General features: G+C 37.0%; 4 protein-coding genes across 4 annotated transcripts in view; all 4 read right to left on the reverse strand.

Moving 5' to 3' along the window:
- Window positions 1-227, reverse strand: part of LOC134818591 (mitochondrial adenyl nucleotide antiporter SLC25A24-like) — a 51339-nt gene extending 51112 nt beyond the window's left edge. Inside the window, exon 1 of the mRNA XM_063828231.1 lies at window positions 112-227. Coding sequence (XP_063684301.1) covers window positions 112-167 — 56 coding nt within the window. The 5' untranslated portion in view covers window positions 168-227. The remainder of the gene's footprint in view (window positions 1-111) is intronic.
- A 377-nt stretch (window positions 228-604) lies between these two features.
- On the reverse strand, window positions 605-1318 carry LOC134818789 (uncharacterized). Its single transcript, XM_063828434.1, has one exon. The coding sequence runs from the start codon at window positions 1316-1318 to the stop codon at window positions 605-607; it is 714 nt and encodes a 237-aa protein (XP_063684504.1).
- A 638-nt stretch (window positions 1319-1956) lies between these two features.
- LOC134818338 (mediator of RNA polymerase II transcription subunit 1-like) lies at window positions 1957-6233 on the reverse strand. The gene is made up of 9 exons (XM_063827848.1): window positions 6096-6233; window positions 5869-5971; window positions 5472-5582; window positions 5233-5339; window positions 4814-4992; window positions 4284-4639; window positions 3936-4092; window positions 3388-3520; window positions 1957-3185 (listed from the first exon to the last, which is right to left on the reverse strand). Exons 1-9 carry the CDS (start codon window positions 6213-6215, stop codon window positions 2142-2144), a joined length of 2310 nt encoding a protein of 769 aa, XP_063683918.1. The 5' UTR covers window positions 6216-6233; the 3' UTR covers window positions 1957-2141.
- Window positions 6234-6369: 136 nt separating this feature from the next.
- Window positions 6370-9511, reverse strand: LOC134818339 (uncharacterized). Its single transcript, XM_063827849.1, has 8 exons — window positions 9351-9511; window positions 8957-9238; window positions 8737-8853; window positions 8530-8634; window positions 7947-8134; window positions 7345-7460; window positions 6833-7155; window positions 6370-6516 (listed from the first exon to the last, which is right to left on the reverse strand). The coding sequence occupies exons 1-7, from the start codon at window positions 9504-9506 to the stop codon at window positions 7049-7051; spliced, it is 1071 nt and encodes a 356-aa protein (XP_063683919.1). The 5' UTR covers window positions 9507-9511; the 3' UTR covers window positions 6370-6516; window positions 6833-7048.
- Between the last annotated feature and the right edge of the window lie 10128 nt (window positions 9512-19639).

The raw sequence follows: 19639 nt of genomic DNA on the forward strand, positions 1-19639 counted from the left end.
GTGTTATGTACTCAGAACGATTTACTTAACAAAAAAGATTAGTCGGTAACATGGAAATATAATTAAATGACAAGATAACACAGCATTAGAATATGATACGTATAAACTTACACTTCGGACCAATCGACAAGTGGTTTTACATGATCATTGGATCCGTTTTTGGCCATAAATGGGATATCGTCTGCTGTTCTTCTGATGTTTTATAGCACTATTCTATCTTATTAGCTAGAGAGTAAGTTTGTTTGTCATTTAAATCAAACATTTGGATGAACCTAATATTACTGCCGAGACAGATAAAATGAAGGAAAAAACTTACAAATTGTTCATTAAAACGCTGGAATAGAATAAGAACTGAAATAGAGAACCACAATATCAAATATCAGAGAATTCATCAAATTTGGGATGCAAAAAATACTAACTTAAATCTGTACAGAACTTGATAACAACTGGAGCCAGAAATAAAAACCAATCTCTTTGCAATATTAAACATCAAAACAGAAAACTATCAGATTGGGATGCAAACGATGCCAACAATCGACTTCAAAAACTGACGATAAATATTTACACCTATATTGCATAGAATTTCCGATATTTATCAAACATTTCACAAACTCTGTAATACATTCAAAACACCTGAAGGCGTGGGACGTTCACATATTCTGATAATATAACCATCGCCAAATAACGCTGAAATACCAGCGGCAGTGCTTTTACCAAATGCCACAAGCACACACTCCTTTGTAAGTTTATCTTTTAACGTTCCAGCTGTAAATCCTACACCGGATGGGCTGAAGAAAACCACAGCTTGGAACGAATCCTTGTCAAGTAGAGAGGAGAGTTTATTATCAAAATCTTTCTGTTTTTCCACTTTGTAAACCACAACCTGCTTTAACTTAACATCGTTTTGACACAAAGTCTTTGGAATTATATCCAAAGCTTGGTTACCAGCATAAAATATCCAGGAGTAGTTTTGAGGGAAAGAGGAGAGGATAAGGTTGCAAAGAGCTGTCGCGTTATCAGCCCAAACAATCTTAACATTGTGATACTTTTCCGCATGTTCTCCAATGAGTTTAGCTGTGTTTGGTCCAACAACTGCCAATACTTTACCACTGACATCAATCCTGTTATTCACGATAAAACTGACACCATATTTGCTGGAAATAATGATTCCTTGGTGGTTTGCAGTGCTTATATCAGAACTATCCCCCAAATCAAGAACTCTAGTTTGTAGGACGGGAAGGTTTGTTATCTTTATGTCATGTTCCGATAACAGGTCATCGTACCTTGTATCAGCGTCGTGTAGCAGTAAACACTTCATTCTTTACATTATCATGTCTCCACCACCATACAGTTTCGTGGACATTCTTTTCATATATCAACTAAAATTAATTATATCAGAATTGAAATGATCAAGACGTGTGAGAATAAAAATTGGCAAATGATAATAATGAAATGTCTTAACATAATGTCATGTTAACGAAGATTGATGAGGGTTTCGTTTGAATCGATCGATTTCCCCCCAAATTTTGATAGTTAAACACAAGATTTTATAACTTCAAAAATTGAGTGACACATGACACAGTGAAATCAATATTCAGTAAATGATAAATACCAAAGTAAAGGTGCTAATTAAGCAGTGACCATCCCAAAACGCTTTACTCTTATCTTGATTAATCTAATCAATCTCCGTTGCCAATATATTCTTTCGGCACCAATGTAATGTTTTGGTTCAGCCGAAATAAATTTTACTTTGATGTTTACATAATGTTTCTCACTCCAGCTGTAGTCTGGTAGTGTTGAGTCTCATGAATATTTTTCTAGCTCTCTTTTTCCATGTTTTTGCCTCACAGGAGATATTGTGGTCTTTTTTATTGAATATAACTGTAATACATTGATGTAAAGTTTATTTGAATTTTGAAATAAAAAAATATCTCCAATAAATAATACAGTATCACCAAGATACAAAGTTTAAAAGTTAAAAGATTGCTCCCACATTGAGTAATGAAATGAATTAAATTACCAACACGGACGATCGTATTTCTCTGAAGCAAAATTTACATCACAAGAAGTTAAGTAAAAGTTCGAATTTTGCAATTGGAATAGACATATAATCTTCAGTCACGTGATATGACCACACGAGGTCACGTGTTACTATCATTCCCCTCACCACCCTGGTCATGTTCAGACTCACTCTTAATCTGTATCCCTGCTTGGAGAGCCGGCACAGGACTTTGTAAATTCGGCACACTACTTTGCAGTGCTGGCATGACTCGAGTCATGCGCGGCGCGGGTGATAAACACGGTATTATACCCAGTCCTCCTTGAGGGGACGATGAGTGTATTGGGGCAGGTTTTAGAGATGGTGGCCCGATGGGTCTCATGGGGTGTCTGATAGTGTTGTTAGATAGTCCACTCATGGGTGATAATACAGGAATACTTGGGACAACTGAATCACAGATCTTCACCAGCTTGGTGGGCTTTTTCAGCAGAGCTTCATCTCCATCACATCCAACGGGGCGTTTCCTCTTCTGAGCGATAATATCGGGTGGGCTTGGAATAGTTTTGAGAGAATCAGGCCCGAAAGGGCTGGACATGGTGGGCATGTGTCCCTGGGACATGGGAGGCGGTGTGAGCATTGGTCCGACGTCTGTAGGAACTGGGTTGTATTCAGAAAGAGAGCTCATAGCTTCACATTTTACTACAGTTGGAGGAGGACTAGCCACCTTCACAGAGCTCATATCGTAGTCTGACGAGATAACGGGAGATTCCTTTGTTTCTTGTTTGGGTTTCACGGGTTTGATGTTGTTTTTGTGGTGGTGGGTGAGGATCCTGAGTATACTATGCAGAGTCAGAGGAACAGACAGGTATCTACTGGCAATCCCACTGAGAACTGATGTTTTCTGTGTGTCAGATGAGGATACGGCCACCACAGTTTCCGACCTGATCTGTGAGGAGAAGCTGGTCTGTGAGGAGAAGCTGGTCTGTGGTGAAATGTCCATGTTCATAACACAGAGCTGGGGTAGCTCGGGGTGAGCGAACACGAACTCGATGGAGCAGCCCGGTTGAAGGGTAATGTCAACTGTGGTCTGGTTGCAACATGTTGTTGTTGGGAGGTTGTCATGACAACTTAATATCAGCCTGTTGTAGACTGTTTGCTGTCGTAACATGTTGATAATCACTGGGACCTGTAAGTTGTTTAACAATATTTAGTTTTATATGACTAATAATGGAGGTGAAACGTGTTTTCTATAAATTAGATATATTATATTATTATATTATTATATATTCATTTCATTTCATTGTACATATATATGACGCATAAATGTTAAAGCACACGGCATTTTCCTGACCATGGCTAAGATAATTTCAATAATGTGTCCTCCAAACCTGGGATGGGTGTGAGAAGGGAATACGGTGAATTTCAACAGCTTTCTCATCGCCACTGCAGGGGAGGTAGTACACGTGGTTCAGTTTGTTGTGTTTCAGAGACTTATCCTTGTTTTGCAGCACCTGGCTCAACCTGTAAACATGTTCATAATTACGTTACGAGTAGTATTAAAAACAATAACGATCGTTATTTTCGTGAAACCAACCCGTTTAATCCAATAAAACAACGAAATTAATCTCCTTGGCCTAAGGCAAAAGAACAATGTCCCACAATACCACAGAACAATGTGTCACAATACCACAGAACAATGTGTCACAATACCACAGAACAATGTCCACAATAACACAGAACAATTTCCACAATAACACAGAACAATGTCCCACAATAACACAGAACAATGTCCCACAATAACACAGAACAATGTCCCACAATACCACAGAACAATGTCCCACAATACCACAGAACAATGTCCACAATACCACAGAACAATGTCCCACAATACCACAGAACAATGTCCCACAATACCACAGAACAATGTGTCACATACCCCGCATTGTTGAGCAACAACTCCAGGAATGTGGTGGACACTGCCTCAACTTTAATGAGACTGTTGTTTCCTAGTTTCTTGAGGAGAGCGTTCATCTTAGATACGGTCATTACAAGGGGCCTACTTAGCCTCATTACAAATGTGGCTTCCACATATTCTGAAAAATACAACTCACGATGAGGAGATCAAATTATCTTGATCTAGATTATAAATAATTTTGGGCATCATCCTTCTAAATTAAGAGAATATATTGAATTTACTTTTGTCAATTGGTCCCGCTGCTCACTAAACCAATAATTAAAAGAACAAATTAGGTAATATTACAAACAGTACAGCGGGTTAACTTACCGGAATTAACTTTAAGGGACAACTGTTTAAACTCGTTGTTTCTGATAAACAAGTTTTGTGTTGGTAGTTGGTTGGTATTGGAACACTCCACTCCGATACTCACACTAGCTGACTCCTCCCCCAAAACATCACTCCCAGTCCCACTTTCTAGTTTCACTTTCACTTTCTCTTTCACTTTCTCTTTGGCTTTCACTTTGTTCTCACTGTTAATCAGTGACGTGTTGTGGAAGTACAGTATCTTGATGCCCATGCCACCACGTGACTTTATCACGTGACCAGTGTGGGTGTTGTTGATAGAGTAGGAGGTGGGAGGGTCTGGACTATTACTCATCACAATCAGGTCACTCTCCAGCGATCTGATCGATATATCGTATTTAGAATTTATATACGAGGAATCATGATCATCAATATAGAGGCAGGTATAAATCGTTCATATTTGCAAAATTTATTGAGCAACAATATAATTGGACAAATTATTTTAAAAAACTGTGAAGAATGTTTTATCAAAAAACACATGTCCGTAACCAAACCTTAGAGCAGAAAACAGGATAGGTCGGACTCTGGGCTCCAAAGGAATGTTAAAAATGCTGATGAACCCCTTGAGGTGTTCCTGGAATTTGTTAAAGTCCCACTCGTTAAGCGTGTCCGCTATGTGGGGCTGGTCTTCTGGTTTTCCCTCCGTTACCAAACTCACTTTAGCTCCCGTACTCTGTGTTTAGTGGTAACGTTAGCAATCCAGGTATTCATATATTGGAGCTATTCACATATATATTGGGTATTAAGTGCAAAATTCTGGGCGGGAAATCTGATAAACATGATATTATGTAAGCTGCAGCCTGCAAAACGAAGCCAGACACCAATCATATAAAAATGACAATGTGGGAACCAAAATCTTAATATGTCCCGGCTAAATGATAGTACAGCCACTGAAGTGACTACGGAAGCTTACCTCGGATTTGAAGTCGGACGACTGCCCGAAAGAGACATCCAGGTAAAACTCGTTAGCGTCAAAACTTATGTAACTTTTCAAATCGTCACCTTCTACGCACTTCAATCCTAGAGAAAAGTCAGTGTAATAGTCAAAATGTAGAAATTAAATTTTACACGACAAAATTTATGAATGATATCTATACTTTTAGAAATTTTTTCCTTTCGACGTTTGAGAATTGCAAATAGCTACCCACTTACCTAGCGCCTGGCAGATATGCTGAATGGAAAGTTTCTTGGACTCCACAGTATCGCATTTGCTTGCTTTGTGGAGTTTTATCTTGTTTTCCAGTATATTCCTCTGTACGTGTTCTGAAGAAAGTTTCAGTAGTTTTATATTATTTATACCATTCGGTTCCACATGTCCAAAATGTTATAGTGTAAATGTTCAGCTGAAAAATAAACTTTAAAGCTTAGCTGTTATTGGTCAGTAGTAGTAGTAGTGGCCCGTCTATAAAGTATAACCTACTGTTATTGGACGCGGATAAGCCTATCACGTCCTTGACCTTCATATTTCACATCAACTACTACTATTACTACTACTATTTCACATCAAGTGCGGTAAAATAATCAATTATTGGACCACAACTCCACCCACCTGCTTTCAGTAAAGGTTTTAGCTTATCAATATAAGTCTGAAACTGTCTGTTCATACGTATTTCTTCAATCTTCATCTGCAGCTTATTGAAAACTTGGCTCACCTGAATTTAAATTACATTGAACACAAAAATAAGTTCCGAAACCCTTTAATTTAATTATCTTCTTAAATAAATCTAAAGCAATGTAAACACATTATCCAGAATATAGCTTTAATTATTCACTCACAAATGCAATATCCTGTTTAATACATCTCCGGGAGTACTCATGTTGGGTCTTGTTAGTTTTATAGTGGCAGATAACCTCACTAAGCTGATCAAAACACTCACCAACCGTTACACTCGACATCTCCTAAATAAATAAAGTACATTTTATTCAGCACTTTATCGGTAAATATTTGATTCAGTTGTATAAGGAACTTTATATACAGATATATAAGATGACAGTCAAAGATTGAGTTTAGTTTACCTCATACAAATTTGAAAAAAGAAAACTTAAAGTTGAAACGAGTAAAATTATTGTAATATCTGACTAAATGAAATAACATAAAACAATTAAAATCATTACATGATATCTTTCGATGTAAAGTTTAATCATTATATAAATAATTTGAGAGAAAACTGTTAGCCCTAATCTGATGCTTACATTCCTAAACCCCTGCTTACATTCCTAAACCCCTGCTTACATTCCTAAACCCCTGCTTACATTCCTACACCCCTGCTTACATTCCTACACCCCTGCTTACATTCCTACACCCCTGCTTACATTCCTAAACCCCTGCTTACATTCCTACACCCCTGCTTACATTCCTACACCCCTGCTTACATTCCTACACCCCTGCTTACATTCCTAAACCCCTGCTTACATTCCTAAACCCCTGCTTACATTCCTACACCCCTGCTTACATTCCTACATCCCTGCTTACATTCCTACACCCCTGCTTACATTCCTAGACCCCTGCTTACATTCCTAAACCCCTGCTTACAGAACATACTGATACTTTATCTCATTAACAATTTAGATTTGTCTAAGTCTAACATGAACAAACAATTAGATCAAACTTATGAATTAATTATGCTTAAATAAGCCTGGCATGATGACCAATAACTGCCTGATTAACAGGTATCATAATTTGAAGAAAACTAAAAAATGAAGTTTGTGTTCGACTTGAAACATAATTTTCAACTCGTAGTGGGTTTGGCTTCGGTTTTGATGACGTGATCTTCATCACCGTTTTGTTTCACGGTGCTTGTCCCTTTGTCTTGGGTAACAGGCTCAACTTTAACTTCTGATAGTACAAATTGGTAATGGGTTAAAGATAACAAAAAACCACAGTCTCGTCAGTAAACCATGGTTAAGTCAAAATTCAGACAATTCGTCTGAGATATTGAATGGCGAATGCTAACCAAACTACACAAGTAGTAGTAGATACCAAGCACAGAAAAGCTTCTTTCAACAGAGAAAAATGAATACTAACCGACAAGTTTAGATGACTGTTTGGGAGGTAGTAGATCCAGTATCTCTGGGTGGTAAATACATCTGTCACTATTAGCCAACAACATGGTCCTTTTGCACCCTTCATGTGAACAGCACCTTATAAATAAATAAATTAAGTCACATTTTATACAACACTTTATATGTAAATATATGAGTCAGTTATATAAGGAACTATAAACCATGCTGTTAAGCAAATCAGATGGTTAAATCATAAAGATCTGGACTCCTTTTTCAACTGAACTTAACAACTGCAAGTCACTTTCAATTTTGTACGTGTCAAAGGAGCATTTAAACCCCACAAATAAGCCATTAATAAATACAGTGTAAAGAATGATATAATTAATAAATACAGTGTAAAGAATGATATTATATTAATAAATGTATGTAAAGAATGATATTATATTAATAAATACAGTGTAAAGAATGATATTATATTAATAAATACAGAGTAAAGAATGATATTATATTAATAAATACAGTGTAAAAAATGATATTAATATTATATTAATAAATACAGTGTAAAGAATGATATTATATTCGTTCTTATTAAACTTGATCAATACCACCAATTGTAGAACATACTTGAACAAGAGCTGTTGAGTGTCATGCCCCACGTGCGCGCGACAGTAAACAGTAAGCGGGAGCGCGATCTCGTCACACGCCCTACACCGCCCGTTTACTACACCTGACTCGGTGTACTGTTTCTCCACTGTCAACTTGTGCTCTATTATTTCTTTGTTTTGGGTTACTAATTCCTCCTCATGGTGCAGCTGCATTGTTTGAGGAAACATAATTAATATAAATTATACTTTATCATAATTGTACAATTAATATAAATTATACTTTATCATTATTGTATAATTAATATATTATACTTTATCATTATTATATAATTAATATAGATTATACTTTATCATTATTATGCTTTCTTAGCTCAGTTAGAGTAATAGGTTTAAAAAACTGGTTAACGATTCCGATTTAGTGGCGAATTTGAATCCATTTGGAATTTAGCTGATAGATTTTAAACGAGCATGCAAAATCATACCAAAACTTGCAGGCTTTACATTGAAATCATATCGATGGAAGTATTGAAAGCTAAATCTTCGTTCACATACTTTACATCAGTAGAAAGCAAAACAGAAAAAAAACCATGAAATATCTGTACCTGTACATACTGAGAGGAAGAGTATAGGTTGTTAAGTTTGCTGAGTTCCTGACCTCTTAATTCACTCTTATTGTACATTGATAGGGCTTGCTGCTGTCTTCTGGCCTGATTGTAAAAACTATTGCAGTTTACTGATGAGGACAGTACACATAATATTTGCATCATGTTAAATTATGATACAATTATATTGAAAATCATTTAACTTACTTGTTGCCGTTTATACAAGACAGCATCAATGCCTCGTTTCTTGCAATAGTTTCGGAGACACTGCCTCGTTTTTGCCTTGATCAGAAGTTCCCTTGATAACTGTTTAGATGATTGGACCTGAAATTCATATTGTTGAGAGATAAGCCACAGTATACAGGGTCACCATTATAAAGTGATGCTAGGTCTAATATTGTTGTAACAATTCAATGATTACACCAACCTTAAAATCCTGGAAAGTGGGCTGCGGGATTGGAATGTTATGGTTGCTACCTTTTGCGCGGTTTAAAGACTGAGCTTTTTCCATCAAATACTTCCTTCTTTGACTTTTGTACTCCATGTGAAGATGTTTCATCTGCAAAGCATACAACTTCTGAAGCTTCTTCATCTTATCTCTCAGTATCCTGTGAGCTTCCTCCACGTTCCAAACACCCGCATTTTCCAGTACTTCTTCCTCTGAACCATGTGACTCTGCATCACTGTCGTCATAGTTTTTCAGTTGATCCTGAGTAATGACGTGAATTTAATTAATTAATTAATTGTCAAGGTAACATGAGAGATGAAGTTTTGAATTTTGCAATATACATTTTTTTATGTCAAAAAAATTGGTCACCAACCTGTGAAAATCCACATGATCTGGTTGAAGGGTAGTTCCAAGGCGACACTGCTGTTTGAGGAGTGTCTTCAGTCAAATTACGCCCATTGGAGAGTCGTATCGTGCGAAAATCTTCAACAACTGCTTCCCTCTTCTGCTGGGAGTCACTGATAGACATTTGAACTATCTGTAACAATATCATAGTTTGAAAAGGCAATCGGTACATTACCAAATGTGTTGACATGACACAGAAAATTTGGATATGCCACCATAAATTCCCAAGCCACAAATTAGGTTCCTATAATGATTTAATATTGTTGAATAAAGAGATTTGATATAATATTTGTTTTATTCTGAATATTTGTTTTATTCAAGCTGGTGACTGGTGTATCTATAGATGATTCAATCATGCCAATCCAAGCAGTTGCAGCTGCGCTGTATTATGGTTATACTTGCTGAGGGATCCAGCTCTCCTACTAAAAAATAGGCATGCTGAAGTGCAAAATGACATATTGAGGTCTGTCAAAAATCAAATATTCAATATTCGTACATTTCGCCTGCTTACACAGATAAGATACAAGATAAACGCCAAAAAATTTTAATTAAAAAAAATTAAAACGAACACTGGGCCTCCAGCGTCCAATTAATGTCCGGTCCAATATAGTCCGATATGGTAGTCCGACTCCTCGGACTACATTAGATATATTCCTTTTGTACCCTCCTCAATAAAATGTAAAAGATTTTCAATGCTGTAATCAGTTTAAGGCCAGTTCAAACACATCCTTAACCCTACACATAATAATCGAATTTCCGTTTTACTAACCTGTCACGTGACCAAGACAGTTTTTACCCTGTAACTCCTTAGGGAAGCATTTTTACCTTGCGTCATGAAGGGTGATTCGGAAAATATCTCAGGGCTTTTTCACAAGTTTTTGGAATTTGGGTGAGCAATTTAGTGCAATAATGAATGCCTAATGTGAGTATCATCTGTCAATGTCCTTGTAAAACAGTCTGTACAAGAGATATGAGTAACTAATATAGAAGAAAAAACAGGAAGTTGTCGTCTGTTGAAAAATAAATAGAACATAAATAGAATATAAATTAGAATATAAAATAACATTCAGTCAATGTGTCGTCAATAAACTGTACAATTATCAAATGTTAAAACTGGGTGATACAGTCACCAAAAATAAATACTAAGTATGATAAGTTAATAAATTAAATGTGGTCTATAAAACTACCACTAGGTATAATAGGTCAATAAATTAAAAGTGGTTTATAAAACTACCACTGTGCGAATCCCTTCTCCAGTTATGTAAAACATAATAAGTAATAAATTAATGAGTGATAAAATAAGATATGATAAATTTAACAGTGAACTGTGGGCATGAAGGTAACAATTTATGTTGAAAATTACATAGATGCCCACTTTGGAATTTCGTAAGTAATATTATTTACAGTTATTGATTGAAATAAATTTTCGTGCACATACAGAATGAATGGTTAATAATTTAATATATATGTAGACCAAGGTCTGTGCACAGGATGCTTCCTGGAAGAATCCAGTTCTTTTAGCGGGGCACCCTACCTAAAGCCACACATAGAAGTATAGAACAATAATAAAATGGCAATGATAAACTTAAAAACAACTCTAAATCAGTAGGCTGACACTCTATTAATGCACCACAACGCTCCCCCAACGCCTTGTAGGTTATAAAATAAATTCCACAATCCTAATTTTATATCGTGATGGAGACCAGTGTCCATACAAAACTTTTACTAGGTTGTCGTTTGGTGTGAGCAATAGCGAACCATCTGCACACTCCTTTGCCCCGTCAACCTATATCTAATATATTCATTATTCAAAGAGTGACAGCCATACTTTCTTTTTTTAAAGGGGAACCCCCAACCCATGTAGCTGAGACACCTCACAGCAAGTAGACCAAAGTGGCTCTTGCTTGTGAAAGGTGTATCAACTACCCGCCGAGGCGGTGGGTTGGGAGTCATGCTACACATTGAATTAGGATTCAATTAAATATCAAATTGATTTATTGTAAATTTGTATATTCTATGTAATAAATGGCATACAATTGTGATTTTTAAAAAAAGTAATAATAATAATTACAACATTTATAAACCGCCTTATAGCTAAATCATATAACTCGATATAATAATTTAATCCTGGAGATAAACTCCAGTGCTTTCTAAAGCGGCTCTTACATTAACTGAGCTTAGTTTAATTGAAAATTAGACATGACAAGTTCATTTTACCTATGTAAATGCAAAATCAATCAAATGCTAGAGAAAAGAAGTATGTTTTAAGTTTGGTCTTGAAAGATGTAACTGACTCAGCTGATCTTATGTCGTATGGCAAGGAATTAAATACTTTAACTGCACAGTGACTAAAAGCTTTCTCTGTGTTTACATAGTTAGGAGAGGGCGGAAAACTAAGGTAAAAATAATCATTATCAAGACGTACATTTTTAAAACTTTGCTGCCTAGGAGATATCAACTCTTTTAAGTAAGGAGGAGCTATATTATTTAAACACTTGTAGGCAAGTAGGGCAATCTTAAAATCTATTCTAAATCTAACTGGTAGAAAATGAACTTTCTTAAGTAGTGGAGTAGTGTGTGCCTTTCTTCCTCTCCCGAAAATAAATCTTACAGCAGAATTTTGCACCTTCTGTAAACGACTTAAATCATAAGAGCTCAGTCCAAAATATACGCTATTGCAATAATCAATTCTAGAGAGTACTAGAGCATGAACAAGCTGAATCTTAAGGTTAAAAGACAGTTTTGATGCAATAAACCACAAATTTCTGATCTGAATATTACATGCTTGAACCACTGACGTAATCTGATCACTCATTGAAAGATAACTGTCCAAATACAGCCCAAGACTCTTCACAGTTCCACTAACAACATGTGGCTCTTGATCCTTAACAATCTGTAGAGATGCTGGAATATTTGTTGAGTCAAATTTAGAGGATATAACGATGACTTCAGTCTTAGAAGAATTCAGTTGAAGGAAATTGTTTGTCATCCATTTCTTGATATCAGACATACAGTGTTCCATATTGTGCTCTAGCTGTGATGGGTCATCAGAATCAAGAGTGAAATACAGCTGGGTGTCATCAGCATACAAATGAATACAGCACCCATGCATACTTGCAATGTTCTCAAGATCTTTGGTGTACAATATGAATAGCAGGGGGCCAAGGATTGAACCTTGTGGCACACCTATCTCAAGAACAGTTGCTGAGGAAGACGAATCCTTGACTTTGACACAAAATGAACGGTTAGCCAAGTAGGACCTGATCCATGTAAGAGCAATGCCTGTAATGCCATAAGCAGATCTTAGCTTCTTGATTAATCTTGGGTGATTGACAGTATCAAAGGCAGCACTCAAATCTAGAAGTAAAAGAACAACTTTAGTTTTCTTGTCAATAGTTATCAAGATGTCGTTATGGATTCTGGTTGTTGCAGTTTCACAGCTATGAAACTTCCTATAGCCGGACTGAACTTTAGAAAGCAAGTTGTTATCCTCAAGATAACTGGTGAGCTGTATAGATACACACTTCTCAATGATTTTTGACAAGAATGAGAGATTGCTAATAGGCCTATAGTTAGATAGAGATTCACCGTCAAGGCCACGTTTCTTCAAACTTGGACGAATGAGAGCCTCCTTAAGTTTTATAGGAAACTCACCTTTAACTAATGATTCATTGACTATAAATGAGATCAGAGGAAGGAGTTCTGGGAGACACTTGATGAGAATCTTTGTAGGTATGGGGTCAAGATCACAGAATTTGTTAGACATATTCTTTATGATGCTTACTAGTTCTTCATCAGACACATGACGGAATTGTACTATCTTTGGGCTATTAGAAAGAGGAACAAATTCATCTGAGTTAGGAGAATCTTGCGATTGTTGTTCTAAATAAATGTTGTTGTATATGTTGTCGACCTTTGATTTAAAGAACTGTGCAAAGTTGTTAGCACTCTCAAGATTTGAAGAGCAAGAAGGTGTAGTAGTACTAACTTTTTCTTTATTGAGCAACTTATTAACGATGGAATAAGTCTTTTTAGCATCACCTGCACTATCTTGTAACCTTGTTTTGTAGAAGTGATCTCTTGTGGATACAATGACTGAGGATGCTCTCTCTGATGCTTTCCTGTACAGTCGTTTATAATCTGGGCAATCATGATTCTTTTGATACAGTCTCTCAATCTTTCTTCTCATTGCTTTTGCTTGTTGACAGTGTGTAGACCACCATTCAGCGTTATGATCTTTTCTTGGGATGAAAGTTTTTTCTTTAGCATGCTTGTCCAAAATACTGCTCAACTCAGACTCATAGATATCAACTGCACTATCGAGGTCATTGAAGCAATCAGTGTCACATAGTTTTGACTTAAGAATATCCTCAACAAAAGCATCTAGTTCTATGCAAGCAATGTTTCTGTAAGTAATTGGTTCTAGAGTGCCTATGGGTGCTGGAGATACATTGCAATTGAAAGCAACAAAGTAGTGGTCAGACGATGTACCAGAATCAGTAATGACAGGATCTAGAACTTCAATGCAATCGTGAGTAAAAGAACCATCCCTGGTAATTACAAGATCTAATATGCCCCCATCTCTGTGTGTTGCAGCTGAAATTTGTTGCACCCACCCACAAGACTTAAGTAGTGAATTAAACCTTTGTGCAACTGAATCATTTTCGTCTTCAATGTGGATATTAAAGTCACCCATGATCAAGGGCTTTCCAGGTTTGTCTACTAAATCAACCAAGAGTTGCTCAAAGTCAGTTAGAAATTGGGGGATGTTAGCACTCTGAGATGTGGAGGTGCCAGAACGGTAAATTGAAACAATTCGTAGTATATCTCCAGAAGATGATTTGAAGGTACATTCACAAGACTCAAACGTTTTGAATCGCTTGCACTTCTGAGGAGTCACTTTAAGACTTTTCTTATATAGAACAGCAACACCTCCTCCCCGCCCAGCTCTTGGCTGGCTATGAATGGAATATCCAAGTTCTTTCATCTCAGAAAACTTAGCATTGTCATCTTTTCTCAGCCAAGTTTCTGTAGCACAGCAAATATCAGTATCAAAGTCTTCAAGCAATTGCATAACTCCAGCAGTTTTATTGCAGATGGATCTGCAATTGAACAGGGCAAAGTTCATACTCTGACATTCTGACTTAGAGTTTGTAGCTAGTTTTTTGAAGTAAGGATGTTTTGTTTATACCGATTCAATGCCTGTTGCATGATGGGGCACTGCTCTGAGCTGGAATGGTGAGTGTTACAGTGAGATGAGATTCTTGGATCTTTTGACAGACTGCAATTGCGACATCTATGTCTGCTAGGGTCTTCCTTGTAATGACATTCTGATGTTCTATGCCTACCGCTGCAATACATACAAACCAGAGTTTCTTTCTCAGGACAATTTTGGGAAATATGGTGGAGCTTCTGACAATTATAGCACTGCTTGATGATGAATCTATCCTTTACAGGACAAGCACTATTCAGAATGAAGATTTTGCCGTCTCCTGTCAATAGGTTCCTAATCTGAGGAGAGACCTTGATCCCAGCAGTAGTGTACCTTAGTCCAACATTTATGTACACAATTTCAAAGAAATGCTCATTATCTAGCAAGTGTTTAAGTCCAGGATTTTGCAAGGGAATAATATCTAGAAGAGCTTTTTTAGTCTGTAACCGGAAATCTTCAGCGGGCAAACCAGAGCGATCAATGGTTTCGAATATCTGACTGGGAATATTAGACACAGTGACCTTAGGGAGAGCTTTCTGTGAGAGAGTGATGTGAAAACCAAGTAATTTAATGACATCAGAGTTTTCAATAAGACTTTTAGCCTTCAGCCTATCAGATGAAGATGGAAAAACTAGCGTTATCTTCTTATGTGAATCTAGTAGGCTAGTTTTCATAGCAATCAATCGTGTGTCATAGAGCAACTCAGATAGAACATCTGGAGCAGATGAAATATCAGCAGAAGGAGAGGGACTATCTAGCACCAATATCTCTTTACTTTCCTTGCTAATTTGATTTATGTTAGCGGACACTTTACTTGGCTGAGGAGAACTAGCACCACCTACAAGAGCTTCAGCAAAATTGCTGTAAGAGGACAGTGCACTTGGAGACCGGGATTGCAAGTTTTCTTTGTTAACATTAGAAACTCGCTCTTCCAGCGAATGTTCAGAGGCTGGAGCACATAGAGCAAGCTTGTCGACAATAATGCTATGCATTTCCTCACGAAATGATTCCAGAAGGGCAGAGTTGTTTGCCCTCATCAGGTGCTCAACTTTGGAGAGAATATCAGGAGCTTCATCATGACCATTATCATGACTCATCACAGGGTTGGACTTAGGAGCATCTACCACAGATGGTACAGGTGGACCAGGTGGAGAAAAGTTTTTGGAAAAACGGGTGTCATCTACCAGTGAAATGCAATCTTCACATACGAATAGAAAATAACCCCAACGAGCTTGATCTGCAATCATAGGTCTCACCTTAGCACGGAAGGTATTTGTACAAATGGACTCAGGAAATTGAACACCGGTTTTTTTGCGACAAGCGGAGTGAAACATCCCATCACAGACATTACAGATAATCGATTCATTCACAGTGTCATTACTCCCACACTGTTTACACGAGCCGTCTTCAAATACAGGAAGTATAACAGAGTTCTTCTTTGGCTTTAGAGTCTTCTTGAGCTTCTTACTGGCCAGGGCCTCGTGCCCCTTTTGGCCCGCCATTGACATTGCTTCCTGAAACTCAATAAATGTATTTAATTGTAGTTGTGAAAAAAGTTTAAAGCTATTGCCAATATATATTTTTTTAGAAACCATTTTTGTCAGACGCACACACGTGACAGGTGGCTAGTCTCATAAACCAATCATATTTGAGCTATTTATGCTTAAATATTCAAGTTCATTTTTTCATGGTTTTTAAGTAATCGTGAAAATAATGTAAAAATTTTAAATACAAATTTGTGTTGATTGACGTTGTCAACCTTTTCAGATCGTTGCTCTGCGAAGCAAAACAACAATCGCGCGGCCGGCCGGCCGCAAAAAGCTTTCTCGCCGGCCGGCTTGTAGGTTTACAACCTATTAGGACGCGCGCCGAGTTGGACTCGTCGACGGTCCAATATATGGAACAGATATTCTACGAGTATCACCCGTTAACGGCCGGCCGGCGTGCATGTTTCGCGTGCACGAGAGGTATACAACGTGTAGCAAGCTTGCTCTATCCAGAGCCGTTACGCTTGCAGTAGCGCGCGCCCGCCTCATGGCTGTAAAAGGGCTCTAAAAATTACAAGCGCGCCCGCAACGGCGCGAAAGCACATGGTTAGGTGAACTAAATGGCCACGATATAGATACAGCTGCACATTTGTGCGCGGCAGGTCTGCAACGTATGACAGCAAACAAGTCAAAATATAATTGCGCCCGTGCGGCGTGCATGCTTTCGGTACGGAAATATTCACCTAGCCATGAGTCTACCCGTACTGCGTGACGCGCTTGTTTCACGCGCTTGTTTCCTGTGCCACCTTTGGCGGTCGCACGCTACTGTAAGCGAAAGGGTTCTGGATAGAGCAAATGGAAATATAACCTAGTGCGCCATAATTTTTCACTTTATATTGATCGTGTTTTATTTGGGTTCATATCATGCAATGATCATATTTTACATCTGTGGGCAATATTTTTAATATTTTTGACTAGTTTTATTTAATGTTTATTTATTGCTGTACCGCGCTGCAAAGACTTATGATTAGGTGAATTAATGATTGGAATACGTTTTATCGTTTATTATAATTATTGTCTATACCTTTTTTACGCATAGAGCCGCAGTGATATAACATAAAAAGGTATGCTCACTATGCATGCAACGTGTATCAAGTAAATGGACGAGCTAATTTTAACCTGGTTTAGTTTTTTTTAAAACTTCCATCCCATTATACAATATCAACAATGTAATAGTATATAGTGGTGTAATTATTTAAAAAATTCATGTGCTTAATTTGAATTTATATTTTAGTACGAATATGGAAATCATGCTTCCCACAGTACTCTCCTTAGATTCACGATGTCAATCCTTCGCAGCTCGGCGAGGCCCAGTGGTGCATCGCTCTACAACATTCTTCAGACTATAATACATAATTCTATTTGTAGTCAATAGTGAAATTTCACTATTGACTACAAATAGAATTATGTATTCTAGTCTGAAGAATGTTGTAGAGCGATGCACCACTGGGCCTCGCCGAGCTGCGAAGGATTGACATCGTGAATCTAAGGAGAGTACTGTGGGAAGCATGATTTCCATATTCGTACTAAAATATAAATTCAAATTAAATATAAATTCAAATTATGAACACAGGTAGGTAACCTTTTCACTTTGGGTAGCAATATTAAAATTGTATAACGGATCAACTATTAATAGTTGATCCGTTATACAATTTTAATATTGCTACCCAAAGTGAAAAGGTTACCTACCTGTGTTCATACATTGCAGACATGTTGAATATTAAAGATAAACTGATTGAAGTTAGTAAAGCGAGAGCGTGGCTCTGGTTAAAACCAAAATCGTATCCAACCCTACTATACAAATACAAAAACGCAATACAGTATACACACAATCCAACTAATCATGTGCCTATGCATACTACGTGTCGCGTACTAAGCAAGTGCAAGGGCTAAGTTATGGTTAGAGCAATAAACATAACAGCTGAGGGGCAAAGTGCAACTTTACAGCTGCTTATAACTGGTGCTAACTGCTACTTAATGCTATGTAATATGTTTTACTCTTGATGCAGGGTTATGCATTCAGTATTATCTGAGCAGTTACATATATATTTCTTTACATAAGAAAGTAAGCCTCCTCCTTAGCAAGATTTTCTAACTGGGGCTTGGTAGACTGGAGGATGAAAGCTAATCAATTGGGCCTCTTATTTTACCCCAAACTTTTAGTTAATTAGCTAGTTGTGTACAAGAAGTGGGATTTATCATAGCTCCAATTGCATTCGGTGGTGGCTTGAGTACATGTATTGCATCACAATACGACATAATACGTGCATTATATAAGGCTCCAACCGGTATCATATGAGACACTTGAAGGTTATCTGAGAGCTAGTGGCTACATAAACTAGTATGGGAATTGGGATAATGTGAACCTCTATAAGGTTTTTTCTATACGGGGTACTTTTTGATTCACCCCAAAATATAGAATGTACTGACAAATTTTCACAATGTATAAAATCCTCGTTTATGTTGGATGTAATTAATGGTGTCTCATCATATAGAATTAACAATAGCGTTTGCTATTTCTGCACTCCAGCTCTGTGACAACCACATAAAGTGTTTTGGAGTCTTTGCTAAGATAGCAGGGTCCCATACAGTGTATACGTGCATTTCTAACCAAACCAAGTAATCCACAATCTTTTTTAGTTAATTTTTATTAAAAATAGTATAGAAATGTATGCCTCTGTTACTTTAATTAACATAACAATGACCAACCTGTTGTCCTTTTAGTTGTACTCCAAATTTGTTCTATACTTCTTCAAAAATGTTTACCCTGTAAATAATTGTACATAATTCTTACGAAATGTCAAAGTGAGTAACCATAATTTAATGGTTACCTTCATGCCCATGGTTTAATGTTTTAACCCATCATACCAATATACCATACTTAATAATCATTAACTTATTATTTATATATTTTTGTTTTGATTCTTAGTCCTTAGAAGAGCACTCTATTAACAGTTTTTCATTGATTTGAATGTCCTGCACAGCAGAATGAAGCATTCTGCTGCTTAAAATTATTTACTATTTTTATTGTGTTGCTGTGTAAATTTGATTATAATTCTGAATTCCTATACGAGAGGCCCGGTATATAGAGGTTTCACTAAAATATAGGGAACACTGAACAGAACTCATTTTACAGACTACATATTGTTAGTATTAGTTTTGCAAAATTTTGCTTTGGCAAGATACCTATTAATCAAACAGATTATAATCCTTAATCATTTTCAGTGTAACAGCATGTCAAATCCATGGATCCCGCAGCCAAGCAATGCAGGGAGTTTACCGTGTAGGAATGACGCAAGTTGTTATTTCTTGAAAAATGGACACTGCTGGTACTTCCATCCTCCTCACCACTACACGCACAATCAGAGAGTGAATGAAAGGCAACCAACTACCACAAGCAACAGCAGCTCCAACCCTTCTTCAGAAGAAAACTCTAATCCATTTAGTCAACCATATAATAACAGTAGTGCTATCAGTAATGATGTTCCTAATGTTTTC

This window comes from Bolinopsis microptera, chromosome 7 (genome assembly GCF_026151205.1).
Source record: "Bolinopsis microptera isolate Bmic1 chromosome 7, MBARI_Bmic_1.0, whole genome shotgun sequence".
NCBI classification, from domain to species: Eukaryota; Metazoa; Ctenophora; class Tentaculata; order Lobata; family Bolinopsidae; genus Bolinopsis; species Bolinopsis microptera.

What these genes read in the sequence shown, in the direction of transcription:
- LOC134818339 (XM_063827849.1), bottom strand. Translation starts at nt 9,506, where the DNA reads ATGTCTATCAGTGACTCCCAGCAGAAGAGGGAAGCAGTTGTTGAAGAT. An exon ending in GATCATGTGGATTTTCACAG is followed by an intron (nt 9,239 to 9,350) that starts GTTGGTGACCAA and finishes GTCATTACTCAG; the next exon opens with GATCAACTGAAAAACTATGA. An exon ending in CTTCCTCTCAGTATGTACAG is followed by an intron (nt 8,135 to 8,529) that starts GTACAGATATTT and finishes CAAACAATGCAG; the next exon opens with CTGCACCATGAGGAGGAATT.
- LOC134818338 (XM_063827848.1), bottom strand. Translation starts at nt 6,215, where the DNA reads ATGTCGAGTGTAACGGTTGGTGAGTGTTTTGATCAGCTTAGTGAGGTT. An exon ending in TTAAACAGGATATTGCATTT is followed by an intron (nt 5,972 to 6,095) that starts GTGAGTGAATAA and finishes ATTTAAATTCAG; the next exon opens with GTGAGCCAAGTTTTCAATAA. An exon ending in ATCCTGTTTTCTGCTCTAAG is followed by an intron (nt 4,640 to 4,813) that starts GTTTGGTTACGG and finishes TATATCGATCAG; the next exon opens with ATCGCTGGAGAGTGACCTGA.
- LOC134818789 (XM_063828434.1), bottom strand. Translation starts at nt 1,318, where the DNA reads ATGAAGTGTTTACTGCTACACGACGCTGATACAAGGTACGATGACCTG.